Source organism: Radiomyces spectabilis (assembly GCF_025331425.1).
Source record: "Radiomyces spectabilis strain NRRL 2753 chromosome Unknown BYT42scaffold_3, whole genome shotgun sequence".
NCBI classification, from domain to species: Eukaryota; Fungi; Mucoromycota; class Mucoromycetes; order Mucorales; family Radiomycetaceae; genus Radiomyces; species Radiomyces spectabilis.
In genome coordinates, this window is record NW_026251928.1 from 1,761,181 (window position 1) to 1,788,803 (window position 27,623).

Below are 27,623 nucleotides of genomic sequence, written 5' to 3' on the forward strand. Positions count from 1 at the left end.
AGGATTTTTTTTTCTTTTTGGTTTTCTTCTCAATTGTTAATGTACAAAGAGAAACGGCCATGATGGATAGGTTTTGTTTACAGGAGGGAATCTACTTTTTCTTGGCCGAGGCAGTGACATTGAACTTGAAGTAGATGATGTCTCCGTCTTCGACAACATAATCTTTGCCCTTTTGCATGTACTTGCCTGCACCCTTGACTGCATTTTCGCTACCGAGTTCATGAAGATCGTTGTATCGCATGACTTCGGCCATGATGAATCCACGTTCGAAATCCGAGTGAATGACGCCGGCGGCTTGAGGTGCTTTGGTGCTGCGGCGGATCGTCCATGCACGGACCTCATCGGGTCCTCCAGTAAAGAAATAGATCAATTGCAACGCGTTGTAACCTGCCACAATGATTTTGGACAAGACGGATGCTACTTGCAATTCTTTCAAGGTATTGGCCTTTTCCTCGGGCTCCATCAAGGTGAGACGGTGCTCAAATACACCCGAGTAAGGAATCATTAAATCGCCCGGTGAATGCTCGTCAATCCACGCCTTGATCTTGGGCAACCACTTGTTTTTTTTGCGCAGATAATCCTTCTCACTCACATTGGCCAAATAAATCACCGGTTTGGCCGTAATCAAATGGAGTGTATTGATCACTTCAATTTCCTTGTTGGACCACATACCATGACGGACTTCCTTGCCTTCTTTGACCCAGTCATATACTTTGCTGACTACGGCAAATTCTTCCTTCTTGGCCTTGTCGGCCGCATTTCCACCGTGTCCCAGTCGACGCACCACGTTACCCAATTCGGTGACTTGCTTCGAAAGGAATTCCTCATCCTTTAATCGCAGTTCCTCGTGGATGATTTCCATGTCACGCACCGGATCCAGGTCACCTTCCACATGAATCACGTCTGCTTCACCAAACGCACGCACCACATGAAAAATCGCATCCACCGCCTTGATGTGCGATAAGAATGCATTGCCAAGTCCCGCACCCGATGCAGCGCCTTTAACCAGACCAGCAATATCAATTACCGTCAACTATCAAAACCCAACGTCAAACTACGTCAGCTTCTAACGACCTCTGTCTTTTTTTTTTTTTTACGATAAACCATCTGTAGAATACGTACAAAGGCAGGAATTTCTTTGGCCGGCTTGTAATGTTGACATAACCAATCGAAGCGAGGATCTGGTACCGACACTCGTGATTCCTCCGGATCTATAAAAAATCAACGGATGAACGAGATGAGTGGCCCTTTTTTTTTGGCGGATTCAGTATGCTCTGCTTACCGATGGTACAGAAGGGATAGTTTTCGGCGGCGGCCGAGGCGTTTGTCAGTGCATTGAAAAATGTGGACTTGCCTACATTGGGAAGACCCACCACACCAATCTTTAGATTATTGGAGGGACGTCCGAGCAGAAGCTTTTCCTCTTTCACGTTCTTCTTGGGTGCCATGGTGATATATATCTAAAGACAATCAATGTGAGTGACTGGAATCGATTTCAAATGATAACAAGAACAGGCAAATCGACAATTTTTTTTCTAACATGTTGCCTCATACTATAGGAATCTAGTTATTGAAACTCGACCTACCTATTTTTTCTATATTCTATAAAGCAGAAATTAGTGAAAAAAAAGGAGGGATTTTAGAGTGACAACGGCACCAGTTTTAGTGCCTGAGACGGAGTTCAAATAGACGCAGTCATTGCGGAAAAAAGCATTGAATCCGACCATGCTTGGGTTGGACCAAAAGGACCGAAAACGAAATTTTGTTGGTCCGCGAGTCTGTCTCTCATCAAACGCGGATCAGCTATACCTCATATGGCATAGTGTTCACCGTCACTACCATCTCCTCTTTTTTTTTTTTCGTGCTTGAACGATTAGCAAAAAAAAAGTCTGATTTGGTGGACGTGGTAAACAAAAAGCAGATCGCTAGAATCCTATCATGCTGCGGAAGCCACGTTTACAACTGGATCCGGTGTAAAGTCCTTCCATCAGAAACAATTTTCATTACGACCAAAAAGAAGAACAAGAAAATGCATTTGCGAGGTTGTAAAGCAAAAATCGACCTTGAATAAATATCACGATCTGGCCAGAAAATATACTTTTGGAGCTCATTCGTATCATATTTGTATCCCTATGTCGTGTGTGAAAATAATTTTTCTTTCTCATCTATATTTAAAGGATCCGAGAAAGTAGTCAATCAATTCACATCGCCTTTGTTTGCTCGCTTCACTTTGAGCAGCAATGATTGATGGACAACCACCAGCAACGCCACACATAGTGTAAGCGGCCACTACTTCAAATTGCACCAACTATCCTCTTTTACTATGCATGGCGGCCGAAATGATATGGTTTATCGAGCTACATCACTTCAACATGCTCACAGCACAATAATGAATTTCAAGCGGTCTCGATACAGCATTGTTTTTCAGTTTCCTACAAGGGCGACACCCTCAGCGCATTTTCGCCCCATAAATCATCATCCCTATGAATTATCTACTGGACGGCTGGCAAGATCTCAGAGAATGATACCTCGATAGCCTCATCACCCACTCACACTCTCACGTATGCACTCACATATACACACCATTGTTTCAGTATACCGTAGACCCACTTTGCAAAATGATCTAGATTGCCTGATCTATCCATGGCAGCCAACCATCACCATGGCATTATAGTGTTTTGCTGATAACCGATCTCAATTTTTAAAAAGAGAGATTCAAAATACATGGTTTCATCGAACAATGGGGGAGCCGTGGCAATCGACAAGCGGAGTGTCATTGTCATGATTCGTAGTTTTGCATTTTTTTTCCCACTTGGTCTACCAGTGGGGACGCTTGACTTTTTCCTTTTTTTTTTCAATGTGATCATGGAGATGGGTCCGTCCTTACCGTCCAATGATAATGTGATTCCTACGTTTTCCATGAGTTCAGGCTGGCCTGTGAGGAATCTGTACAAGAGTGACAGTAGCATCAATTTCAATTCTACCCAACATGATCAGCAGCCACCATCCACTCGCTTTTCCGACTCCTCCTTGCATTTGATGCTCGGCTTAGCATCAACTACGCACCATCACGCCGGTTCGTCCGTGAATGATCGAGAAAGATCCATGACCCATGCCCGGCAATGGGACAAACTGTTACGCCACTCCAGGCATCCCAGTCATTCAGCAAGCAAACTGGGTCCTTTCAACAGCCGATCGGTGGGGTCTCCGTCGTTGCGCTTCTGGCGACGACCGATCAGAAAGCGTCATAACACCGTTTCTACTGTGCGACCGTCTCGTATTCCAATAAGCGTCCATCGTATCAAAGCTCGGGCTGCCTTCTCCAATGCTACCAACGACCTCGTCAAAGCTATTTCGCTGTGTGATATTTCCTCCGACTCTGCACAACATACCCTCGTGACCAACCTGCAAGATATTGCCGAATCGTCCGAAGAAACCGACCCTGCACCACTGGAACAAGAAGCGGATACTGTCATGGATACCGCACTATAGCAAGTCGGTCTCTCGCCATACTCTCCGATTCTTTTTTCATCATTTATCATATTCCCCTCGATCCTATCTTTTTCTTTTTTTCTAGGCATTGACATATGGTTCAGTAACATGACAATGACTTTTTTACTGGCTGGCATCAAAATTGGTTTATAGATAAAAAATGGAGAGATATTAGGATCCATTTGCGGATTGCATTTTTGGTGCTACGCATGATCAGGTGTCAGAGGTTATAAAGAATGGGGATATAGGGAATTAAAATGAGAACTTGGGTCATTCGTGGTTTCGGCTAGGAACATCAATGTTTGAGAGGGTGCTGGGGTGCAGGTGATGTTTTGATTTGGGTGGACAGGATGACTGAACGATCCAGTTCTCGAACGAGATCAACGAGAAATCGTTGTGAAGCGCGATGGAAACCGAGGACAGGGCCTAGCCATCTGGCTAACATGCCTTGTGTATGGACGGTTTCGGTGAGGGTAAAGATGGTGTGGTAACCGTCGGGACGAATGGCGATTTCCCACGTGCGTTGGAGGGTGGAAAGCTTGGCCTTGAGCGGGGTTCCATCTTTGGCACTTTTGACACGCGTGCCGCGGTCGATGCGGACAAGGCACTCGTTGCTGATACGAGTCATGGCGACGGATCGTGCTCGCGTGTTTTTCCAGGGAATCGGACTCTCGGTCTTGCTACGTCGCTTATAAGCGAGTTGTTGCTTTGTATGCGCAATCTGCTCAATGAAACAGAGCGTTTTGGCATTGGCAGAATGCTGAGGCTGTATGCTAATGACGTGCGACCGCCATGAGGGGTATCGATCAATGTCCAAAATGATCTTCCACACCGTTTCTGGTGACACGGGCAATTTGAGACTGCGTGTTTGTCGATGTTGCTGTGGTAGCCATTTATGAATGCATCCGACAATGAACACAACGTGGAGTATGAATAACAGCGCTTTATTGGTGGTGCTGTAAAGCTGCAAAGCCGTTTGCACAAAACCGTCCATTCGTGTAAAAAAAAAGGCCCACAATAAATACAGAGCACTTCAAATAGACTTGGAAACAAAAAAATTACGAATCAGAAAAAAAAAAAGTTACAGAAAGAAATAGTCTGACTTGATGTATGTAAACTGGGGCATTCTTGTGACATCAACAAACTGCAAATAGTGTGATTTGACGCTTTTGGCATTTTTCTTTTATCGTCGTTTTCCACGGCATGCACCGAATATGCCCCACACAAGGGCTACAATGTAACCTACAAAGCAAAGGAAGCCCCAAAAAATGCTGACGTTGTAAAAATCGCACCAATGATTATGATCGCCTGGCGCACAGTGATATCTGGAAATCTCAATAATGATGCCAATGCCCCACAGCAGCACAAACAAGGCATCGATTCCGAATAAAATCGGCCGTCGGATCTTTTGCGAGTGGGTCACCCATCGCAGGAAAAAGTGAATGATGTGGAACCCTGTCCATAGGATGGAAAGGACGGCCTATCCGTATCCAGGTTAGCCATGGTTAGGTAAACCAAAAAAGAAAAAAAAATCACAGATTTTCATGATGTCATGGTTGCATACCACTGCAAATAGATAGTAGAAGCACGATCGATTGTCAAAAGGCACCGGTTGATTGGAGTACTAATGGGATCCGCAGTGATAATAATATGTCAATGCCCAGAAATGTTATTACTCGTCCGTGCCGAGTTGAACTTACGGGTGATGCACCGGCTGCGAAGCCTAAATGGCCCACACTGGCCACAAAAAGAATGGTGCGCAGAAGCAACCGCAGGCGAGATGGTCTGCCGGTTCTTCTCGTGTCCGTATGAACGCTGGCTGTGTCGACAGGCTGCGACGTGGGTTGCGTATGGGTCGGGGCTGTATCCTGGTGTTGGGTAGAGAAAGCGTTGCTGGTGGCGGCGAAATCTTGGTTACCGTAGCGGGTGCCCGTATATTGATAAGCATCCTGATTGGCAAGTGGACGAGGATGCTCAGCTTGCGTTTTATTGGATTCGCGCCACGCATGGCCTTCTTGGCTGTGCGACGGTGGCGGAGCGGGCATGGCGTAGCCATTCCACGGTTGTTGCTGACGATCGTTGCTTTCATAGGCGTTACCAAAGGCCGGGCCATCGGGAGCTTGCCTCCATGGGTCATCAAATGGATTGCCACTCATAATGATATCGTATTGATGGGTAATAAAGACAAGACAGACATCGATGATAATTCCCTTTATTGTTCTGTGATGGCTTTTTTTTTTCTATCGATAGTTTCGCCGAGTCATTTTTTTATGCAGCTTAAAAAGGCAATTTTGAGTAACACCAACATACGTCATTGGCTGATACCGTTTTTTGCCTTGGCAAAGAAAACCCAGAAAAAAAAAAAGGAAAAACACGGGTGGTTGAACACAGTCGAAAAAAAAAGAAAGAGAAAAAAATACATCATTCGCTTTTCACCTCTTTGCTCTTACTCTTTTTATTGCCTATTTTGAACACAGCCAAAAAAAAAGCAAGTCATCCTTTCATTCCCAATGCCCATTATCAACGCATTCACACTTCAGAAGAAGTACCCTGCCTTACAAGTGAACGATATTAACTCGCTCATTGACCAGTTCAAGTAAGTTTGGTTCTCTTTTGTTGTTGTCGCGACAACTTTGAGAAAAAGTGAAATCACAGCTTGCTCATCACCTCATTTTCTTGCCTTTCTATTTTCTTTACACAGTAACTGTGATTTGGATGGCGATGGCTACCTTGACCAGCGTGAAATTCAGCAAGCGTGCAAGGATACTGGTTACAGTGATAATTATGACGAAGTGCGTGCGACTCTGAAACAAGTCAGTACCAGTGCCACCGGCAAAATTGACGTGGAAGAATTTGTCGAGGTAAAGCATGTTCCAATCCTGTCTTTTTTTTTATTGTTTGGTTTGGTTGGTGGGATGGAAAGCGTAGGGGATGTAAGGGATAGAAGGGGGGGGAGAAAATAATAATGAAAAAAAGGTCTGTGCACGCCTTTATTTCATATGTGGCAAGGGGCGGAGGGCGGAGAGCGGTTGGGGTGGAGGAGGAGAGGGGCGGAAGTAATGAATCCAAAAACGAGCGCAGCGGGAGAAATGTATAAACGAAAACCGACGCCATTTATTCGGGTCACGGAAATGCATGAGGCGGTGTTTTAAACAAATCCAACGTACTCATCATCTCTTTTTTTTTGATCCATGGCATAGCTTGCGGCCAAGCTAAAGGAAGGTCGTAACAGAGGCGCCTTTGACGTTCATCAAAACAAGATCAAGGTTCACGGTACCAATGCCAATGTAACACATACCATCAATGAAGATGAACGTACCGAATTCACACGTCATATCAATGGCGTTTTGGCCGGCGATCGTCATGTGGGCCATCGTCTTCCCATTCCCACCAATACCATGCAGTTGTTTGATGAATGCCGAGGTAAGATCCGCAGTAAATACTTGGTCTCTATGGATACTGACGATTGGTTCAGATGGTCTTATCTTATGTAAACTGATCAACGATGCTGTTCCCGATACAATTGATGAACGTGTATTGAACGCGGGCAAGAAGATCAACAACTTCCAAATGGTGGAGAACAACAACATTGTCATCAATTCTGCCAAGGCTATTGGCTGTTCGGTTGTCAACATTGGTTCCACAGATATCATTGAAGCTCGTGAACATTTGATCTTGGGTCTTATCTGGCAAATCATCAAACGTGGTTTGCTGAGTAAGATTGATATCAAGCTCCACCCCGAATTGTACCGTCTGTTGGAGGAAGACGAAACTTTGGAAGAGTTCCTCAAGTTGCCTCCGGATCAGATCTTGTTGCGCTGGTTCAACTATCATCTCAAAGCCGCTGGTTGGGAACGAAGGTAAGGCGGTTTGAGAAAGGCTCGTACATTATCTTTGTTGGAGGCAGTTGACCCATCAAAATTGTTATTTAGAGTTCACAATTTCAGCAAGGATGTGATGGATGGTGAGAACTATACCATTCTCTTGCACCAGTTGAAACCCGAAGAGTGTTCCAAGGCTGCTCTTCAAGAGCGTGATTTATTACGCCGAGCCGAAATGGTGCTGGATAATGCTGAGAGAATTGGTTGCCGCAAATACTTGACCCCATCAGCCCTCGTTGCCGGTAACCCCAAGCTGAATTTGGCATTTGTCGCCCATCTCTTCAACACGCATCCTGGCCTTGACCCCTTGACCGAAGAAGAAGCACCTGAAATTGAACCTTTTGATGCCGAAGGTGAACGTGAAGCACGAAGTAAGTTTTGACTATAATAAGTTCCCCCAACTTTTTCACCATGGCAGGTTGACTAATGCCATTTTCCTTTTAGTGTTCATTTTGTGGTTGAACAGTCTTAATGTGGACAAGGGTGTATACAACTTGTTTGAGGATTTGAAGGACGGTGTGGTTCTGTTGCAGGCATTTGACAAGGTGGTTCCTGGATTGGTGAATTGGCGTATGGTGAGCCGTAAAGAACCGATCTCAAGGTTCAAAGCCATTGAGAACTGCAATTACGCTGTGAGACTGGGTCAAGAACGACGATTTTCCTTGGTCGGTATCCAGGGAGCCGATATCGTGGACGGAACAAGAACGTTGACTCTTGGTTTGGTTTGGCAAATGATGCGTGAGAACATTGTACATACGTTGCAGTCGTTAACCAAGGGAGGTCGACCTGTCACCGATCAAGACATGGTCCGATGGGCGAATGATACCGTGCAACGTGGTGGTAAATCGAGCCGTATGAGCTCCTTCAAGGATCCCAACCTTCGTACTGGTCTGTTCTTTATCGATGTTTTGAACGGTATGAAGCCCGGTATTGTGGATTACAGCCTTGTCACTCGAGGCACTACGGAAGAAGAAGCTTTCAACAACGCCCGACTGGCGATTTCCATCGCACGTAAGTTGGGCGCCACCATTTTCTTGGTGCCCGAAGATATCGTTGAAGTCCGACCCAAGATGGTAAGTCATACATGTAAAACAAATGGATCAAGAATTACCTAATACTCAACGTTTATTGTTATTTTAGAACTTGACGTTCGTTGGCAGTTTGATGGTGGTGGACCGACAGATGGGTCACTAAATTGCAATGAAAACTTACAATAACAACTTACAAAAAAGAAAAACAAAAAACCTAACGAAACAAAGATGAATACGCCTTCATCCTGTAATAATATGTACTTTTTTTCTTTTTATGAATAACTTTTTGCAATAATCATACTTTCTTCTTATTCCTATATATCCCCTCTCTCTCTCTCTCTTTTCTTTTTATTTTTGTTGGAAATAATGGAGACAAATAACATAAGCAGTTGGGTCCGCAGCGCAACGAGTGGGTCGGGCAATGGTTGTGACTGGTTTTTCGCCTCCCACCTCGAGGGCTAGCTCGAATTTTTCTCATTTCTTTTTTGGCAAGAAACTTTCCTTTCATTAGAGTGAATAGCACGATGGAGAGTCAACATGACGCATTTATGATTGTAAGGATACTTGCTTCGGTTTATTGAATGGGACTGTGGGTTACTAAGGAACGAGCGAAATAACATATGTTGTTCTTGACTTGTAGAATGAGCACGACATACCTTACGAAGAGGAACTTCTTCGTAATCCTTATTCGTTGCGTAGCTGGTTACGGTATACCGATCATAAACGCAATGGCCCGTTTTCAGAAATGTGTCTCGTTTTTGAACGTGCACTCAAAGTGCTTCCGGGCTCGTATAAACTGTGGAAAGCATATCTGGACGTACGACGCGATAAACTAAAAGGCGTCAATCCTGTCCGATTCAAGACACAGTATGAAGCCGTCAACCACTGTTACGATCGTGCGCTGGTTCTACTCAACAAGGTAAAACCCTTTGGTTTCCATTAGCTTGCCAACAGCTCTTCAATTGTGCCTTTGACTCATCCATTTGACGTGATGCTTGTTTCTTTTTTATAGATGCCACGCATTTGGCTCGATTATCTTTCGTTTCTAACGACGCAACCGGCTCTCACACAAACTCGACGAACGTTTGACCGAGCATTGCGTGCTTTGCCTGTAACGCAGCATCAACGCATCTGGGAATTGTATCTCGAATTTGCACAAGCAGCAGGAGGCGAGACGGCGATCCGTGTTCTTCGTCGCTACCTCAAGGTAAAGCCTCTCTCATGACCACCCAAGGCAATGAATCAAGACGACGGACTGACAATTTTTGTGGACATTTTAGCTGGAACCGTCGCACGTGGAAACGTTTGTAGATCATTTAATGAAACTAGAACGCTACGACGAAGCCGCCAAAACGATGGTAGGCGTGGTCAACGATACGAAATTTCAATCCGTTCGAGGAAAATCCCACTATCAATTGTGGCAAGAACTGTGTGAATTAATCGTCGAACATTGCGAACACATTACAACCGTGAAAGTGGAACCTATCATTCGCAGTGGTATCAAACGATTTACCGATCAAGTCGGTATGCTCTACTGTCGATTATCAATGTACTGGATCAAAATGGGACAATTAGAAAAGGTGAGCTGTCAAAAGAAAATTAGCTGGGAACCACCGAGAAATACTCTATTAAACATCCCTGCCCCTCTCTCTCTCTCTTCCCCTCCAAAAAAATCATATAGGCACGCGATATATTTGAAGAAGGCATTACGACGGTGCTAACGGTACGCGACTTTACCGCCATCTTTGATGCTTATGCCGAGTTTGAAGAAGAAATGATTACAACCAAGATGGAATTAGCGGCGGAACGGGAAGCTGCGGGAGAAAAGGATGAAGACGAGGATTTGGAACTGGATTTACGTCTGTTGCGTTTCGAACGACTGATGGATCGCCGTCCGTTTTTGGTCAACGATGTCTTGTTGCGACAGAATCCAAACAACGTGCTGGAGTGGGAGAAACGGGTGGCGCTATGGAAGAATAACAAGGAAAAGGTCGTCGAAACATACACACAAGCTGTGCAAACCGTCAATCCGAAAAAAGCTCACGGCAAATTCCACGAATTATGGGTACACTTTGCCAAGTTTTACGAAGATGGCGAGGATCTCGATTCGGCTCGTGCGATTTTCGAAAAGGCAGTCAAGGTGAATTACAAGTCGGTCAACGATCTCGCCGATGTGTGGTGTGAATATGCAGAAATGGAAACGCGCCATGATGACTTTGATCGCGCTTTGGACGTGATGGGTCGCGCTACAGCGACACCTCGTGTTCCCGGCGTGAACCCGAAACAGATCAACTTTCACGACGAATCTATACCCGTGCAGCAGCGTGTGTTCAAAAGTCTTCGTTTGTGGAGTTTCTACATTGATTTGGAAGAAAGTGTGGGGACCATCGAAAGCGCCAAAGCCGTGTATGATAAAGTCATGGATCTCCGTATCGCCAATCCTCAAATCATTGTCAACTATGCCACTTTTCTTCACGAACACCAATACTTTGAAGAATCCTTCAAGGTATACGAACGTGGTATTGAATTGTTCGGATGGCCCATTGCCTTTGAATTATGGAACATTTACCTCGAACGTTTCCTCAAACGCTACGTAAGTTTGGTGTTTACTGCTGCGTCTTTCTTCCCTTCCTTTGTTTTCATCTATTGACTAATGTCTTTTTTGTGATATCTTGTAGGGGGGTTCAAAATTGGAGCGTGCCAGAGATCTGTTCGAGCAAGCGTTGGATAAATGTCCACCAAAGTATGCTAAACCACTGTATCTTATGTACGGCAAATTAGAAGAAGACTACGGTTTAGCTCGACATGCTATGAGAATCTATAACCGAGCCACCAAAGCCGTGTCTGACGAGGATCGTATGGAGGTAAAAAAAAATTTTACATCATTACTTTGGAAGAGAAAAATGGCGGTGGAGCATAATGCTTATGCGTGTATTTTGTTAGATGTTCCAATTCTATATTGCCAAGGCGACTGCCTCGTTTGGTGTGATGGCGGCTCGTGAAATCTACGAGGATGCGGTGGAGTCGCTTCCGGATAAGGATGTGCGAATCATGTGTATAAAATATGCAGAATTGGAGCGAAAATTGGGCGAAATCGACCGTGCTCGCGCTATTTATGGTTATGCATCGCAATTCTTTGATCCAAGGGTAAGTGCAAGATCAACGAACGATGGATTGTGTAAAGAGTACTCAAAAAGATGCATGTGATTGTAATCCAGGTTCATCCCGACTTTTGGCAAACATGGAAGCAATTCGAAGTCCAGCATGGCAACGAGGACACCTTTAAAGAAATGCTTCGTATTCAACGAAGTGTTCAAGCCCAGTTCGCTAGTACCATTTAAATCCATTTTTTACTTTTTTTATTCTTTTTCGCTTTGCAAAAGCATGCCATTGCAAATACATGTACAAATTTCTTGTTCAAAAAAAAGAGGGGAAGAAAAAAAGAGTTGCATCATGGTCCTCCACTGGATCAATTCAAAATCTTAATTTCCACTCGATTCTATAAGCAAAAAAAGCACGGTCAGGCCATATTGATGACATTTTGCATTGACTTCCTGCAGTTTCGGCAAGTCCATACTAAAAAGGGGGTCAACTAAGAATGTGGTGGTCGGTGGTGTGATGGTCTTGCTTGGCTTTTTTTTTTCTTCGATTGGAGATTGTGCATTTATTCAGCTTTTGGACTCGCTGGACCATTGATTGGTTTCGATGAAAAAATTTCCAGTTTGGTGAGAGAGTTGGATCCAAACTATTCATGGTATTAATGAAATCAAGTGGTCATGAAATACATCACTCGACTCACTTTAGCCACATGCATTGCATAACATCTCAAGACGGTGCCCTTTTCTTTTTCTCTTTTCATGCGTTTCATCATTCTATATTGATCATTTCGTCATAACAGCGTAGGAATTAGCATCTTTTCTGGGTCGGGCCATGTAAAAAGGTGCCATGAACCAAATCTTTTCTCATGGTTCGGGAGTATCGGAAGTCAGTGTAAGCATGGGATGATCCGTGATGGTTACGCAGGGTAGGACAAGAAAGTACAGAATCATAAAAAAAAGGGTCGGTTCGCATTATTCATCCATCCTACCTTTCACATGATTGGCCATGAAGACTCACGAGAGAAACCCATTTTGATGTACAAAGTAGAAAAGGAAATTGGAGGGAACCAAACCATGACAACCGTAGAACGAATCATTTACTCGCTTCTCATAATAAGATACACAGATAGCCAGGTACCCAGGCACACATCCACAAGAACGATTGGACCCATCGAAACCGCACCCGTCCCTGACATTTCTATATCGTACAAATCGATCAGTTCATCATGATGTGTTTTTTTACTGTAAAACCAAAGTAACAAGAAAAAAAGAGGACATTTTGTTCACCGTTTATATTGACGATACGGTGCACTGGATTTTTTTTTAAAGTTGAGTGATTTGAGAGTTTTTGACACGATAAACATGGAATAAGCTTTTTTATCCTCTCCGTTCCTGTGGTCCCCTTATTTTGAACCCCCTTTGAGTTATCATTGATTTGATCTTTTAAAGAATGCAGGTTCGTTAAAGCCGAAAAGTATACCGGTATCAAAAATTCTTCATCTTTTTTCTTTTTTTTTTCGGATTCATGTAGAAAGGTGATGATGTTGCTTTCTTTACAAAGAACGTGTCGATCACGGTATCTTCCCTAATTGGAAGACACTATTTCGCCGTCTATGGTAATCAGGTGGTCGACATGACTACAAAAGAGTATAATGACAACACCCCATTTCGCATGAGAACGCGCATCATTTCAGGTACCATTCAATATGAGGTCCCCACGTTACTCAGAATTTGCTCCAGAATAAAGCGACAGGTCGAGTTGACTATTGAAAGAGAAAAAAAAAAAAAAGACCACGGCCAAAAACCAAAAAAAGAAGCACCGCCTTACCCGAAAAAGGACGCATCAAGAAATATGGATAAAGTGATTGATGTCATCCTATTCCTCGCATGTGGAAAAGGGCTCCTTCTTGCCTGTCAAGCACATCAATGATGTGTATCACATGGTGTGATCTTTTATATTGGGCATGAATTCCTTTTCATGGTGGCTCTTTCTTCTCTTTCACAATACAACTTTTTTCTTTTTTCTTCCTTCTCTCTTTGGATACCTCTTTTCTTCTTTTTCTCCTTCCCACATTTTTCTTCCAACTCGTTCCATTTTTATTCTGTCCTGCTACAAGAAAGAAACTTGTCCTTTTCTATCACTGACTCTGGTTGGCTCATGGCGATTTGGTACTTTGAGAATAGTCAGTTTGACAATGCCTGGATTCCGTTTGATCGCGGGAATCAGAAGAAACTGGAATTCATTTATCGGCATCACGACCAGCTGCTGTTGAATAATTTTAAAGAAGCGATTGACGACATTGACAAGGAAGAAGAGGATCCAACAGCGTCTCAAGCCCTACAATTTGATCACAACTGCCTTTCCATTACTCTTCGCGACTCGCACTTTCAAGATCCCATCACCCTGTATCCAGCCGTGCTCCTGGGCTGCTTACCGGATAGAGATATATTGATCTCCAGAGCCGAACAAACCACCACTCATGCCAAATAAATTTATCATCACCAAGCTAATGTCACATGCACACCCCAAAACCGCTTGTCGAGTTCAGCTGTAATAACAAGGAAAAAGAAAAAAGATTCCTCAAGGCAACACCAAAAAAGAAACAAAGAAGAGAAATAAATCCTCATCCCCGTCTCCGTCTCCGTAATCCATAGAGAATAAAGAATAAACCCATACAGCAAAGCGTCAATCTATCTTATCTTACGATACAAGCATATCATATATATTGAAAAAGAAAAGTTCATCTTAACATTCATCATTTTTTTTCTGGTTAAAAAAAATTTACAGGGTCATTTGACCCATCGTTAACCCAAGCAAACCTCGAAAACCCACTGCATTCAGTGCCGTAGGTTGATCGGTTAACACCTCCATCGTCAGCATCACCATATTTTGTACAAATTCTTGGATGCCATTGCGTAATAATACACACGCAGCAATCCAGTATAGGGTATTGCGGTATCGCACCAGCCTTTTGATGGTGCGTATCATTAGACATTGAATTATCCATTGAAGCTTGGATAGACTGAGAGGAAACCAGTGTAGCCAGCCCTTTGGCATGTGGCGCGGCAGTTTGATCGCTGAAGGCTCGTCGCCGCCGCCCTGAGATTGAACTGTTTGTAATTGTCCAAGTTTTTCCATCAATGCACTTGACGACATTTGCCCGCGGTCTTGCTGCTGCATCAACCAGTGACCCAGGACTCGAAAACCGGTTCGCAAAGGAATGGTGGGAAGTTTGGAATGGAGAGAGATGTGCGAGTACGCTTTGGCTAACTTGGTGAGATCGCTGTGACTTACAGTGGGGGTCAAACCGCCTGCGGGAGTGGCGTAAGCGCTCAAGGAAGGGGAGGACCGATGCGGCGGAGGAGTGAGAGGATCGGAAGCATCATAATAAACGGAGTGCACAGACGAGCTGGAGCTTCGACGACTGCGCAACAAAGGGGATAGGACGGGCGAAGGCAAGGTCACGGAAGGACAATGGTATTGGTTGTAAATATGATCCTTCTCAAGACTCCATATGAGATCATCCTGCCCACCTAGATCTGGAGAAAATGTGAATTGATCGCTTTTTTTTTTCACAATGATGCGTGAATCAATGAGATCAGGATTCTAACCTGCCAGCAAATCTTGGACGGGAACCAGATCGATGAGATGTCTCTGTTTGGGAAAGTGAACCTTATTTTTGGCATCTTCGGAAAGCACCAGTTTGCACATTTGCCAGATGCCCTGATACATCCAGCCAAAGTTGATCAGGCACACCATCCCAATCACACCGGGATACCGTCTCAGCAATTGAATCAGTCCCTGCAATAAACCTGGATTCTACATCCGCGTTACACCCCATACCAAAAAAAAAAAAAAAAAAAAGGCCTGGTCAATCATACTGTATTGACTTGGGAAAAAAAACGCCACCAACCACTCACCAGAGGCAGCGATGGGGCTTGCTTGAAATCGACCATGACCATCATCTCCGGAATAATCGGATCCGATGTGTGGTCGGTCATTCGTGTCAGGCTAATATCACGCGTTAATTTTCGGATGGTTTCCAATACATAAATGACCATCGGTGTCAGATAGTCGATCATGGATTCTGCCTTTTCCGGACACTCTAGATATCTCAGCTGCACCACCAGCACCGGTCGTCCGCAATGATCCCTTTTATGAAAGAAACACAGCGGCTTTTGCAAAAAGTTGCACCGCACCGTCTCCATGGTCACTTCATCCACTTTGTCTCGAAGCCGCCATTTCAACGTATCCAACAAGAACGATAAAGCGTGAGGAAGCGAAAACTCGCTTTTGCGAAGAAATCGGAACAAATTCACTACGTCGGTCTCTTGAGGTTAGAAGAAAAAGTGACACTGAGTAATGATCAAAATGAGCGATAAGTTACAAGGATCGTTCACATATTCCTCCAGCGCTGCTGTTTGATCCAGCGACGGCTGAAACTCGTGAATCAGCAGTGGAATCTCCCTTCGCACGGCGGCTTGAAGATTGTCCACGGTATCTTTATGGGTGGTATAGAGACGATTAAGCTCCTGTAACCGTTGTCGGTGGTAATCCATAGGGTCATGGAAGTACTCTGTTGCAAAAAGAACCTGGGGTCATGATTTATTGTTATCACGTGTCAACCCAACCTGTAATCAAAGGTGACACAAAACCACAGACAGACCAGGTTTTTTTTGTTCACAAACACAACCGATCTTCAAATTTGGCTGGTGATCCTTCTGCCCGCCAAAAGCATATGCCAATCCTTTGATCGTGATGGATGATGCTCTTTGGGCATAATGTTCTGGATGCAAATCATTCAACTCACCTTCAACTGGATGTAATGTCGATGACCATCTTTTTGTTGTCGTCTATTCGATCTGCAACATAAGCCTGCTGTGCCTTTCCAACTTTTTTAAAAACTAGATAAGGAAGTTTTTACGACAAGGCCAATATGGAAGCAATGAATCGACTGTCAAAGCATAAGAAAGCATTCTTACAAACCGCACAGGTTTAGACATCTAAAAAAGGCTTACTAACTACGGTTTGTTCGATGGGTCTTGGGCTTTCCCAATGACTTCAGGATGCGGATAATCTATGAACGATGTCCATTTATTGGAAAGATATTGTAATTTCAGATCCCAGGGTGGGCTTCGTGGCGCTAAGATATATGACTGTATGTGCAGAGTTTCTCTTTCATTGGCATCCACGGTGTGCCGTATTTAACGTATTGTATCTCTGTTCTTGAAGAGTAGGTGACTCCATCTTTTGATTTTTTTTATGTTCGTATTGACTGGAACTTTTGCTCTCGCTCTCGCTTTTTGCAACTTGGTGTTATTTTGGTTCCTGTAGCGACATGGTCGATGATGCTCCGTTGGTTTATATTTTTTGCGTTAAGCCTACAGGGTTCCTCGGAAATCCGTCCATTTTCGATTTGAGGGATCTTTTTACTGTCTGCATATTATTTTATTCACTCTAGCTCCGGAAAGAAACACTGTCTAGTGCGATTTTTTAAAGTATATCTGTCTTTCACGTTTTATCGTTGTATTAGCGGTTGCAGCAAGATATATTGTAGGCTGGCATTTTCAACACGAATTGTCGATGCACGCAATAACTATCTGGTGCATTCATGCTGTCGGTCGTCCCAGCATACCATGTCGTGCCCCAGGGGGGGGGGGGGGCACACGGCCCTTGCCAAGGTGAATCATCCATGTGCTGATAAAGGATTCGGCATTTTCGAAATTTTTTTCCTCGGTTCATGTGTTGAAGTTGGTTAGTCCAACCTGCGACCAACGGATGTAGCACGTCACGAGTCGATAAGCTCAAGGCTGACAAAAAAAAAAGGTTTTTTTACTTGCAGTAATGTTTCATCAGGCATGCACGAAGGTTGAAGGCATACGGATTCAAGGAGCATGAAAACGTGACTATTTTACAACGGCCGTGGCGACTCCGAGCTTCTGGTACGGTCAAATGCGCCACAGGAGTTGTTTGCGCGACGAAAAATTGGCCCTCCATAAACTATAAATATCGCCATAATTTTTGTTATGCACACCGCCTCGAAATTTTTTACACTGTTCAGAGACATGACTTTTGCGGCTCCTTTCTTTCAGTATACCGATTATTTTGCGTTTGTCAATTTGTTCGAACAGCAAGTCAAGGTTCACGCAAATAAAGTGTTTGCACGCTATCATGCTGTGCGAAATGGATCATCCACTTTTCTTTCGTTAACCTACCGGCAAGTGGACGACTTGGCAACCAATTTGGCGTGTCAATGGCATCCGTATCTACACAAGGCCGACGTGGTTGGATTTATTGCCGACCACAACATCTTTTACCTGATCGGCCTTCTTGCTATTTTGAAATTGCGGGTGACCTTTTTGGCTCTTTCGCCACGAAACTCAGAAGCAGGCATGTTGGATCTCCTGCATAAAACCCACGCTCAAGTCGTCATGGCCACCGAAAAATATCGTCATGTGGCTACCGGAGCTGCAAGTGGAACAGAACATTGTGAAGCCATCATTCTTCCGCCTATCGATCTGGACAAAATGTTGCAAGAGCCGCTTCACCCAAAAGCGGACACCATGCTGAACAAATGTTATACTTCCGATGATATCGAAAAGATTGCCATGATTCTCCACAGGTAGGTGCCGTTAGAGAGATCAATGAAAATAAAAGAATGTTGGTGTGTTGGGTGTATTCAATATCTCTCTCCTTGTCGTTGTTAAGCTCCGGTTCCACCTCTTTTCCAAAGCCTATTTTACTCAGCAACCGCTACCTGATACTTTTGATTCAGTATTTTCCTCATCGTTTTCAAGAATCGGCTCCTACATTAACCTATGACGACCGCGATATCATGCTCTGTGCCGGCCCTCTCTTCCACGTCTTTAGCTTCTTCTGCTGCTTTTCTGCAATCACAATGGGCGCCAGCGCCGTGTTTGTAGAAAAGCTTCCCGCCTCTGTCGACGACTTGCGTTCGGCTATTAGTCAGACAAACCCAACCATGATGTCGACAACGCCCATTGTCCTCGAACAAATCTTGTCCTACATGACCGAAAACCAAGATTTTGAATTTATGCAGCGGTTAAAGTTGGTCATTTTTGGTGGAGCTCCTATGAAGTCTTCTTCTGGTGACGCGTTTATCCAGCATCAGATCAACATCAAAGATTGTTATGGAACTACAGGTAATGATCAGTGACATTTAAACTCGGCAAAGAGGAGAAAAAAAGCTCAGATAGTGTGGATTAGAGATCAATGGCTTGTTTAGCTCTGATTTCGATCCAAGCAACAAGCAATGGAATGTTCTCCGCGGAACCTCGATTAATGCAGCTTATTACGACTTTGAACCTCTTGATACCAACGACCCTACATTGAAGCATCTGGTCATCCTACCCAACGCTCCTTTTCTTGCGACAGGAGTGGCGAACCGTGAAGATGGAGGTTATGATACCAACGACATTTTCCGAGAAGTGACACTCAATTCGGGTTACTACATCCACATGGGACGCAAAGATGATGTACTTGTCATGTAAGAGCAAATGGATGGGGGAAAAACGGGAAAATTTCTTGGCTGCTGAACCCATCTGTGCAGGGAAAATGGCGAGAAAACCAGTCCCATTCCGATGGAGAGTATCGTTGCTAGTGATCCAGTCATCAAACAGTGTGCGGTCATTGGCGAACGGCGCCCATGCACCTGCATTTTGATAGAGCTGCAACCCGAGTATGCCAGCAATTCCGTTCCGGACAACGTCATGCAGAAAGGTAGCATGGTCAACTGCTCATTCTTCGAAAAAGAATGGCTAACTGATAGTAATACATTCATTTTGTTTTGCGCAGTTCAACGAGCGGTGAAGCGGGCCAACAAGAATGCACCAAGTCATAGCACCATTCTTCCACAAATGATAAAGATCTTGCCACCCGGGCGACAGATCCCTTTGTCGGACAAAGGCACCGTCAAACGTAAAAGCGTGGTGGACGAGTACGGTGATATGATTGCTGAACTGTACGACAATTTCTTGAATCAAAATTCGACGTGTTCCGCGGAAGAAAAGGATGGCATGCGTTGGCCGGAGGAGCAGATCGCTTCCTTTTTGCTAGACTCGGCAGCCGAGGTGCTTGGTTTACCAGCTTCAGAGTTGACCGACGTGAATAAATCGCTATTCGATTATGGCATGGATTCCTTGTTATCGATTCAGCTGCGTAACCGTATTGCCCTGCATTTCAACCACGTCTCCCACAGTTTCGTTTTTCAATATCCTACCGTGCAATCCATGAAAAAGATACTGATGTCTCAAACACAGACGACTTATGAAGCAATTGTAGAGGAACAGTACCGCTTGACGGAGGAACTATTGGCATCCTATATCAAGCGCGCCGAAACCGATTTCGGAGTAGCGGCTACCTGCTACGCCGAGAATGAGGATCAGGTCATCTTGCTGACGGGGACCACCGGGTCTTTGGGCGCCTTTTTATTGCAGGATTTGCTGCAACGACCGACTGTGAAGAGAGTGTATGCGATGATCCGAGGCTCCAATGATACCGTGGTTCTTTTGGATCGACTTCGTCAAACATTTGCCGATCGGTCGCTGGATCGGTCGTTGCTCGAATCTTCCAAACTCCATGTCCTGCCCATGAAGCTGGATGACGTGTACTTGGGTCTTGACAAAGAGACGTACGATCGGCTCAAAAAGGAAGTAACCATGGTGCAGCACTGCGCTTGGTTATTGGACTTTCATCATCCCGTTGCTCACTACGACAAGGTGTGTATCCGTGGCATGTACAATCTTCTCCGGTTTGCATTCCGTTCTGTCAATCCGATGCACGTCCATTTTATTTCGAGCGTTTCGGCCAGCGCGTGCATAGGTGGTGACGTTGAAGAAATGCCTTTGCCAGACAATGCTTGCGTAGCCATGCCAATAGGATATGCGCAGTCAAAATACATTGTGGAAAAATTGCTCAACTATCTTTGCGAAAACAAGAATTTCCCCTGTATCATTGAACGTTTGGGTCAAGCCTGTGGTGACAGTCAAAACGGGGTTTGGAACATTAACGAGTTTTACCCCCTATTGATTGTCGGCGGTGGCCAGGAGATGCACAAAATGCCCGACCTGGTACTCACCATTGATTGGATTCTCTTGGACCATGCCGCTTCAGCGATTGCAGATATCATGATCAACACTGCAAATCAATCGGTCAAAGTGGAGAATTCCATCTTTCACATTGTGAACCCCCGCCGTTTTGTATGGAACGACCTCTTGACCGCCATGCGACAGAATGGAATGACGTTTGACTTGGTCAGTCCTGAAGACTGGCTTCGAGCTTTGGCTCAAAACGACGGCAATCCTGCTTATCGCTTGCTGAGTTTTTACCAAGCGTACTTTAAGAATTTCCGGTCTCTCCCTGTGTGGAAAACCGACAAAACCTGTAACATGACCCCGGTGCTGGACAAGGCACCTGTACTTGACAGTCAGCTCCTAGGTAAATACCTAGGCTATTGGTTCGAGGTTGGATTCTACAACCCCTAACACGACAGTATTACCTTTTCTTATAAAATAATTTATGATTTATAACATGATTTGCTTGGCGATGATCCCTGTCTGACCTGTGTCTTTGACGCCGTCATCGCGGCGGTGTCTGATTTTAATGTATACCTTTTAAAAGGATTGCATAATGCATATCATGTTGATGGATCCATGACGTGATTATGTAATCATAAAATAGCCAGAGAATGGAATTATCAAGTCGCTTTACAACTCGTCAAAGAATGATTAAACTGCCTTTATTAACATGAGTCGCTTGCTGCACAAGATGAAGGCATGAGATATGCTGTAGCCAGATTGAGAGTTACATGTCACGCGTATTTTTTTTGTGGTATTTTTACAGCTGTCCACTGCGCTTAATGCAAGTAACATGAGATGTGTATGCATACATGATAAAAGCAGCCAATAACAATGGAGCATCAAAATTTTCGGTAATGCGGATTGCGCCACACACACTGGCTTGCATTGGCGAAACTGTTTTGTCTGCCGTTTCTCAATCCATAATAAATACGCCATGATTTCCTCTTCGCATTGTCTCGAATCTTTTCAACATGACTTTTACGGCTCCTTACTTTCAGTATACTGATTATTACGCGTTTGTCAATTTGTTCGAGCAGCAAGTCGAGATCCACGCAAATACAGTATTTGCACGCTACCTTGCTGTGCGAAACGGTTCATCCACTTTTCTTTCGTTAACCTACCGACAAGTCGACCATTTGGCAACCAATTTGGCGTGTCAATGGCATCCGTATCTACACAAGGCCGACGTGGTTGGATTCATTGCCGACCACAACATCTTTTACCTGATCAGTCTTGTTGCGATTCTGAAATTGCGGGTGACCTTTTTGTCTCTTTCGCCACGAAACTTGGAGGCCGATGTGGTGGGTCTTTTGCATAAAACCCATGCTCAAGTCGTCATGGCCACCGAAAAATACCGTCATGTGGCTACAGGAGCAGCAAGTCAAACCGAGCATTGTGAAGTCATCATCCTTCCGCCTTTCGATTTGGAAAAAATGTTGCAAGAGCCGCTTCACCCAAAAGCAGACACCTTGCTAAACAAACACTATACTTTCGATGATATTGAAAAGATTGCCATAATTTTCCACAGGTAGGTGAATTGCTCAGCGAGTCTTTTTTTTTTTCAAAAAAAAAAAAAAAGGATGGTGTGTTGCGTATTTATTTTCTTTGTTTCTCCTGCCGTCGTTAAGCTCCGGCTCCACTTCTTACCCAAAGCCCATTCAACTCAGCAACCGCTACCTGATTCTTCTGCTCCAGTACCTTCGTTATCGTATCCAAGAATCCGCTCCCACATTAACCTACGATGACCGTGATACTGTGCTCTGTGCGAGTGCTCTCTTCCACCTATCTGGCTTTATATCGTCTTTTATGGGAATGTTGGTGGGCGCTAGCACCGTATTGGTGGCAACAGTGCCAGCCTCCGTCGATGAAGTGCGCTTGGCGATTACCGAAACCAACCCTACCATGATGGGTACAAATCCCTTGGTCCTTGAAAAACTCTTGTTCTATATGACAGAGCATCAAGATTTTGAGTTGATGCAGCGTCTAAAGTTGGTCTTTTGCGGTGGGGGTCCTTTAAAGTCCTCTTTCGGCGAAGAGCTTACCCAACATCATATCAACATAAAAAATTGTTACGGAACTACTGGTACGAATGAATGACAGTGTAAATGGGAGGAATAGAAAGAGGAACGCTCAAACATCTGTGAACTAGAGATCAGTGTCGTACTTTGCTCCGATTTCGATCCAAGCAACAAGCAGTGGAACGTCTTGCGCGGGACACCAATCTATGCGCCTTATTACCAATTCGAGCCTTGTGACACCGACGATCCTACAGTGAAGCATCTGGTAATCCCAGCAAATGCTCCCTTCCTTGCGACAGGGGTAGCCAACCGCGAGGATGGAGGCTATAATACCAATGACATTTTCCGAGAAGTGACACCCAATTCTGGTGATTACATTTACGTTGGACGCAAAAATGATGTATTTGTCATGTAAGTAATACCAAATGGGAAGAAAAGGAGAGTGTGTTGGTTGCTAAACTTATACGCGCAGGCAAAACGGTGAGAAAACTAACCCGGTTCCAATGGAGAATGTCATCACCGGTGAGCGAGTCATCAAACAGTGCGCGGTCATTGGTGAGCGTCGCCCATGCACCTGTGTTTTAGTAGAGCTGCGACCAGAGTATTTGAGCAATTCCTTGACAGACGAAGTCATGCAGAGAGGTAGCCATTGATTAACTGCTTGTTTTGTAAACAGAATGCTCAGTGATAAAGCTATATTAACTATTTGCGCAGTTCGACGAGCTGTGAACCGGGCAAACAAGGAGGCACCAAGTCACAGCATCATTCATCCGCAAATGATAAAGATCTTGCCGCCCGGCGGACAGATCCCTTTGTCGGACAAAGGCACCATCAAACGTCAAGCCGTGGTAGACGAGTACAGTGATATTATTGCTGAACTGTACGACGATTTCCTAAACCAAAATTCGAACTGTACTGCGGCAGAAAAGAACGGTATGGACTGGCCGAAACAGCGCATCGCTTCATACTTGGTAGACTCGGCAGCCGAGATGCTCGATCTAACCGTGTCAGAGTTGTCTCAATAACGCCCAGTATCTCCCTATGTGGAAACTGACAAAACCTGCAGCGCCAGCCTGGTATCTGACGAGATATCTGTATTAAACAGTTGTCTCCTTGCCTAATGCCTAGGCTATTGATCCAAGGTTGAATTCTACAATCCTTAAGCGTAACCTTAATATATAATAATTTGTGATTTATTACATGACCTTCACAGCGATTTATCTGTTCGCTATGACGATGTCTGTTGTTCTAAAATGAATACCTTTGAGAGAAATGTATGATGCGTATAACGCTGATGAATCCGTGACTTGAATATGCTTCATCAGATGCCCGGAGTCATCAATGTGGTTTTACAATTCGTCAAATAATGATTAAACTACATTCTTTAAAACATGAATGGTGTGCTGCGGAAGATGGAATGCAGGATATATGACATTAGCCCGAGTGAGACGTCCGTGTTACTGCTTTTCCTGTGGTCTTTTTTGACAACCGAGACGCTGCTTCTTGTGGATCGTACGTGAGCCTGAAAGAAGTATAATGAGAAGTTATCTTTGAGGATGCCTTGGACCATGACTAAAAGATGAAACATGTCACGAGCCGGTCAGCTCCACGGTGGCAAGTTCTTCTCCTGCAGATGCCATTTCACCGTCTCTGTTTAATTCTGAGGGCACGAGTTGTGTACCCGGTACAACGCTGGCAACAAAGGGTGTAGCATCAGAATTTCCGGGAACCTAGGCTACGTTATGAAAGTTGGCTCACATTTTTGAAACTGTTGTCCGACGTTCCTCCGGCTATGATAAAAAGGGCCATTTCCATTTCGCATGGTCCTTCTTCGACTTTTTCCACTGCTTAGAGACATGACTTTTACGGCTCCTTTTTTTCAGAATACTGATTACAACGCGTTCATCAATTTGTTCGAACAGCAAGTCGAGGTCCACGCAGATAAAGTAAGTCATAGCATAATTCATCCGCAAATGATAAAGATCTTGCCCCCCCCCCCCTCGGGCGACAGATCCCTATGTCAGACAAAGGCACCGTCAAACGTCAAGCTGTGGTGGACGAGTACAGCGATATGATTGCTGAACTGTATGACGATTTCCTGAACCAAAACCCGACCTGTACTGCGACAGAAAAGGACGCTATGGACTGGCCGAAGCAGCATACCGCTTCATATTTGGTAGACTCTGCAGCCGAGGTGCTCGATTTACACGTTTCAGAGTTGCTTCAAGAATGTCCAGTCTCTCCCCGTGTGGATAACTAACAAAATTTGCAGCATCACTCTGATGCTTGACAAGTTCTCAATACTAGACAGTCATCTCCTCGGCAGATGCCTACGTATTTGTCCAAAATAAACTCTACAATAAATAGGTCGATAGCATTACCTTTTATAAAATTGTTTATGCTTTAAATATATGGTCTGCTTGGCAATGATACCTGTTTGACTTTTTTATCTTTTAGCTGCGACAATGTCTGTTTATCTGAAGTGTATTATCTTTTTTGAGAGAACTGCAGAATGCGTAGAACACAGATGGATCCATGGAAGTGAGTATATCGGTCGGAAAGTATCGGAAATAAGTACAGAGAAGAATGGCATGATGTGCCCTGTCTATCCAAATTTCATTTTTTTTTAAAAAAATTTTGAACCGTGGATCGGAGGTGGTACAGCGTTTCAGCTCGGACATGTGGTGAAGAAATAGAAACGAGAAACTTTCATGCAGTGACTGTCACGCTTTTTGTTCACTCGTTCACCGCTTTCTTCAATAGTCGTAGCATATCAGTGATATTGACAAACTCGATTGGAAAAGACCTTTTCCTTCTTTTCAATTGATGGCTTCCTCCATTTCTCTGCCGTTCGTCATCTGGCACAACTTCACCAACCCAAACACCACAAGCCTCGCCTGCAATCCCCCTCATGTGTATGCAGGTCAAAAGGACGGCCATATCTGGGTCTATCAAATGTCCCTCGATCCACCCACATTACAGGTATCTTTTTTTCGGTTTCCTCTGACCTCTATTTTTTTTGACTTGCAGCCCATTTTCACACCGAGACGCAATGGCATGCTTTAGCATAAATTCCTTCTTGTTGGGCATAAAGCTCCGGTGGTGGCACTATGCGTGATAAAGAACCACACAAATTCGCTTTCAAACGACGACGTGCTTATCAGTGCAGCAGAAGACGGGTAACGTTTTTCACTTTATACCAAAGTTTCAATCCGAGATTGAAATGGTCGCGCTGAACCCTGCCTTATTTCTTTGGAAGCGAGATCGCACGCTGGAGTGTTGTAGACGGCCGCTGTCAAGCGGTGAATAACAGTGGATTTATGGGGGTGCCTCGCTATTTAAAAGTGTTTAAACAGGTAAAGCTTGATGAAAGCGCGAATAACATCATTATCTGACGGTCGTCACCAGTTTTCCAGTCGTCACATCTTTTGCTGTGGACAGTCCAACGATATATTCATCCTCAATGCAACCACCCTCGAGGTAAACCGGCACTACATCAGCTGGAAAACGAGTTTTGGCATGGTTTTACTGATCACGATCATCTGTAAAAGGTGGTGAGCGTATGGGGAGGACACGCCAACTGGGTGGTATGTACGGATTTTTGCCCTGAACGTATATTGTCATCCACCGGCGCGCAGCAACAGGGGCAGCAACCGAAACTGGTCACCATGACCATGGACGGGCGCTTGGATACTTGGAATTTCGATGTATCAAAGCAAATTATTTACAAAGACAAGTCGATCCTTCACCAACCTCTCTCTTCCGATCAAACCGTTTCCACCTTTAATGCCCACTTTGATCTAATCAGCAGTGATTCCACACCCGGAATTTGTATGGCATTAACCGATGAAAAAGTGGTGGTAAGGTTCATGAAACACTGGATTTTTTCCCTTCTCTGCGATGATGTAAAAAGCTCATTCTTTCCATTTATCCGACAGATTTTTGCTTTACACAACAATAACGAGTTTATTCCCCACATCACCCTTCCGGCCAAATCTGGCACCAGCTGGACTGGCGGTGTATTTTGTGAGACAAATCGACTGATGATATGGACACAGGTGAAGCCCAGTACAATTTACATTTTGTCAGAAGAAACATTGACGTGATCAAGTATAGAATGGTGACATATATGACTATGTTCTGCATCCACCCCAAGGCGTGAAAACTGGATCCATGGCATCCAACGAACAACAATTGTATTACACGTAAGCACCGCTCGCTTTTTTTCCTTTTCTTTTTGAATCTGCTGAAAGCTCAAGAGATGGCTGTAGTGAAACGCTTGTGCAATCTTATTCCATGGATGAGAATGGTGAGCCATGAAGATCGTTTTTCTGCTGTGGCACGATGACTTATATAAAAATTCTTGGAATAAGCGTGTGGTATGCCGGAATCCCGCTTCACGGCCGTTTACGAAGACACGTCAGACGGCATGATTGCTTTGCTGTCGGTCGCTAATGATATTGAAAGGTCAACTTACGGGATCCAAATTACCGCATCCGATATATCCACCGACATCAACACCACCTCCCCGTCACCCGCGAAAAATTTGTCCCTAGGTTGGTGTGGACCTGATCGATGAATTTCTCATTTTTTTTCCACGACCCCGCTGACGATGGATACGTGAGCAAGATAGATCATTCGCCGACAGCTGGCCACTGAAAGATCAACAAGATCCCAATTTCGGTCACATCACAGCCACAGCCCCAGTGAGCAGCAATCACCTGGCTATCGGCTACGGTATGTAAAATTCAAAAGAAAAAACAATGCATTTAGCATATCTAAACTGGCGATTACCGCCTCTTGGGGAAATAGAAAACGGCACCATTTGCGTGGTTCCGTTTGCTTTAGCTTTATTGCACCTGAATGATATTTCAAGTCATTTAGCGGATCGAGACGATGTTCGAGTGTTCGAAAAGGCACATGATGGTGAAGTGACATGCATGCTTGCTCCTGAATATAGTCCATCGGCATCGCAGTACCTGTTATCAGGTGGACGTGACGGAG

The 27,623-nt window shown here is 44.5% G+C and overlaps 12 protein-coding genes across 12 annotated transcripts; 8 read left to right on the top strand and 4 right to left on the bottom strand.

Moving 5' to 3' along the window:
- Window positions 1-3: 3 nt before the first annotated feature.
- On the bottom strand, window positions 4-1,448 carry BYT42DRAFT_528575 (GTP-binding protein YchF; the record flags this gene model as incomplete). The annotated part of the gene is made up of 3 exons (XM_051565377.1): window positions 4-1,033; window positions 1,123-1,211; window positions 1,283-1,448. The coding sequence occupies 3 exons, from the start codon at window positions 1,446-1,448 to the stop codon at window positions 92-94; spliced, it is 1,197 nt and encodes a 398-aa protein (XP_051426410.1). The 3' UTR covers window positions 4-91.
- A 1,279-nt stretch (window positions 1,449-2,727) lies between these two features.
- BYT42DRAFT_560658 (uncharacterized protein) lies at window positions 2,728-3,656 on the top strand. Its single transcript, XM_051567259.1, has one exon. The coding sequence runs from the start codon at window positions 2,866-2,868 to the stop codon at window positions 3,490-3,492; it is 627 nt and encodes a 208-aa protein (XP_051426411.1). The 5' UTR covers window positions 2,728-2,865; the 3' UTR covers window positions 3,493-3,656.
- Window positions 3,657-4,576, bottom strand: BYT42DRAFT_560659 (uncharacterized protein). Its single transcript, XM_051567260.1, has one exon. The coding sequence runs from the start codon at window positions 4,484-4,486 to the stop codon at window positions 3,788-3,790; it is 699 nt and encodes a 232-aa protein (XP_051426412.1). The 5' UTR covers window positions 4,487-4,576; the 3' UTR covers window positions 3,657-3,787.
- A 411-nt stretch (window positions 4,577-4,987) lies between these two features.
- BYT42DRAFT_492176 (uncharacterized protein) lies at window positions 4,988-5,537 on the bottom strand (the record flags this gene model as incomplete). Its single annotated transcript, XM_051564130.1, has 2 exons — window positions 4,988-5,116; window positions 5,193-5,537. The coding sequence occupies 2 exons, from the start codon at window positions 5,535-5,537 to the stop codon at window positions 4,988-4,990; spliced, it is 474 nt and encodes a 157-aa protein (XP_051426413.1).
- A 338-nt stretch (window positions 5,538-5,875) lies between these two features.
- BYT42DRAFT_511085 (fimbrin) lies at window positions 5,876-8,836 on the top strand. Its single transcript, XM_051565151.1, has 7 exons — window positions 5,876-6,088; window positions 6,194-6,353; window positions 6,693-6,915; window positions 6,968-7,352; window positions 7,425-7,744; window positions 7,818-8,446; window positions 8,514-8,836. Exons 1-7 carry the CDS (start codon window positions 6,003-6,005, stop codon window positions 8,565-8,567), a joined length of 1,857 nt encoding a protein of 618 aa, XP_051426414.1. The 5' UTR covers window positions 5,876-6,002; the 3' UTR covers window positions 8,568-8,836.
- A 60-nt stretch (window positions 8,837-8,896) lies between these two features.
- On the top strand, window positions 8,897-12,107 carry BYT42DRAFT_240737 (uncharacterized protein). The gene is made up of 8 exons (XM_051562666.1): window positions 8,897-8,958; window positions 9,045-9,323; window positions 9,417-9,611; window positions 9,685-9,984; window positions 10,086-10,997; window positions 11,083-11,268; window positions 11,348-11,551; window positions 11,623-12,107. Exons 1-8 carry the CDS (start codon window positions 8,929-8,931, stop codon window positions 11,743-11,745), a joined length of 2,229 nt encoding a protein of 742 aa, XP_051426415.1. The 5' UTR covers window positions 8,897-8,928; the 3' UTR covers window positions 11,746-12,107.
- Window positions 12,108-13,324: 1,217 nt separating this feature from the next.
- Window positions 13,325-14,139, top strand: BYT42DRAFT_240778 (uncharacterized protein). The gene has a single exon (XM_051562667.1). It carries the CDS (start codon window positions 13,481-13,483, stop codon window positions 13,991-13,993), a length of 513 nt encoding a protein of 170 aa, XP_051426416.1. The 5' UTR covers window positions 13,325-13,480; the 3' UTR covers window positions 13,994-14,139.
- An 88-nt stretch (window positions 14,140-14,227) lies between these two features.
- Window positions 14,228-16,080, bottom strand: BYT42DRAFT_560670 (CRAL-TRIO domain-containing protein). Its single transcript, XM_051567261.1, has 4 exons — window positions 15,891-16,080; window positions 15,424-15,821; window positions 15,115-15,322; window positions 14,228-15,042 (listed from the first exon to the last, which is right to left on the bottom strand). The coding sequence occupies exons 1-4, from the start codon at window positions 16,060-16,062 to the stop codon at window positions 14,285-14,287; spliced, it is 1,536 nt and encodes a 511-aa protein (XP_051426417.1). The 5' UTR covers window positions 16,063-16,080; the 3' UTR covers window positions 14,228-14,284.
- Window positions 16,081-17,921: 1,841 nt separating this feature from the next.
- On the top strand, window positions 17,922-21,077 carry BYT42DRAFT_560672 (uncharacterized protein). The gene is made up of 5 exons (XM_051567262.1): window positions 17,922-18,125; window positions 18,212-18,666; window positions 18,731-19,010; window positions 19,074-19,243; window positions 19,319-21,077. The coding sequence occupies exons 1-5, from the start codon at window positions 17,935-17,937 to the stop codon at window positions 21,004-21,006; spliced, it is 2,784 nt and encodes a 927-aa protein (XP_051426418.1). The 5' UTR covers window positions 17,922-17,934; the 3' UTR covers window positions 21,007-21,077.
- A 495-nt stretch (window positions 21,078-21,572) lies between these two features.
- BYT42DRAFT_543878 (uncharacterized protein) lies at window positions 21,573-23,644 on the top strand (the record flags this gene model as incomplete). Its single annotated transcript, XM_051565724.1, has 5 exons — window positions 21,573-22,129; window positions 22,230-22,684; window positions 22,751-23,030; window positions 23,092-23,261; window positions 23,334-23,644. 5 exons carry the CDS (start codon window positions 21,573-21,575, stop codon window positions 23,642-23,644), a joined length of 1,773 nt encoding a protein of 590 aa, XP_051426419.1.
- An 831-nt stretch (window positions 23,645-24,475) lies between these two features.
- On the top strand, window positions 24,476-24,879 carry BYT42DRAFT_611635 (uncharacterized protein; the record flags this gene model as incomplete). The annotated part of the gene is made up of 2 exons (XM_051571530.1): window positions 24,476-24,565; window positions 24,631-24,879. The coding sequence occupies 2 exons, from the start codon at window positions 24,476-24,478 to the stop codon at window positions 24,877-24,879; spliced, it is 339 nt and encodes a 112-aa protein (XP_051426420.1).
- Window positions 24,880-25,346: 467 nt separating this feature from the next.
- On the top strand, window positions 25,347-27,247 carry BYT42DRAFT_240947 (WD40-repeat-containing domain protein). Its single transcript, XM_051562668.1, has 9 exons — window positions 25,347-25,601; window positions 25,686-25,798; window positions 25,879-25,975; window positions 26,028-26,099; window positions 26,171-26,479; window positions 26,558-26,677; window positions 26,736-26,824; window positions 26,891-26,928; window positions 26,993-27,247. Exons 1-9 carry the CDS (start codon window positions 25,446-25,448, stop codon window positions 27,196-27,198), a joined length of 1,200 nt encoding a protein of 399 aa, XP_051426421.1. The 5' UTR covers window positions 25,347-25,445; the 3' UTR covers window positions 27,199-27,247.
- Window positions 27,248-27,623: the final 376 nt, after the last annotated feature.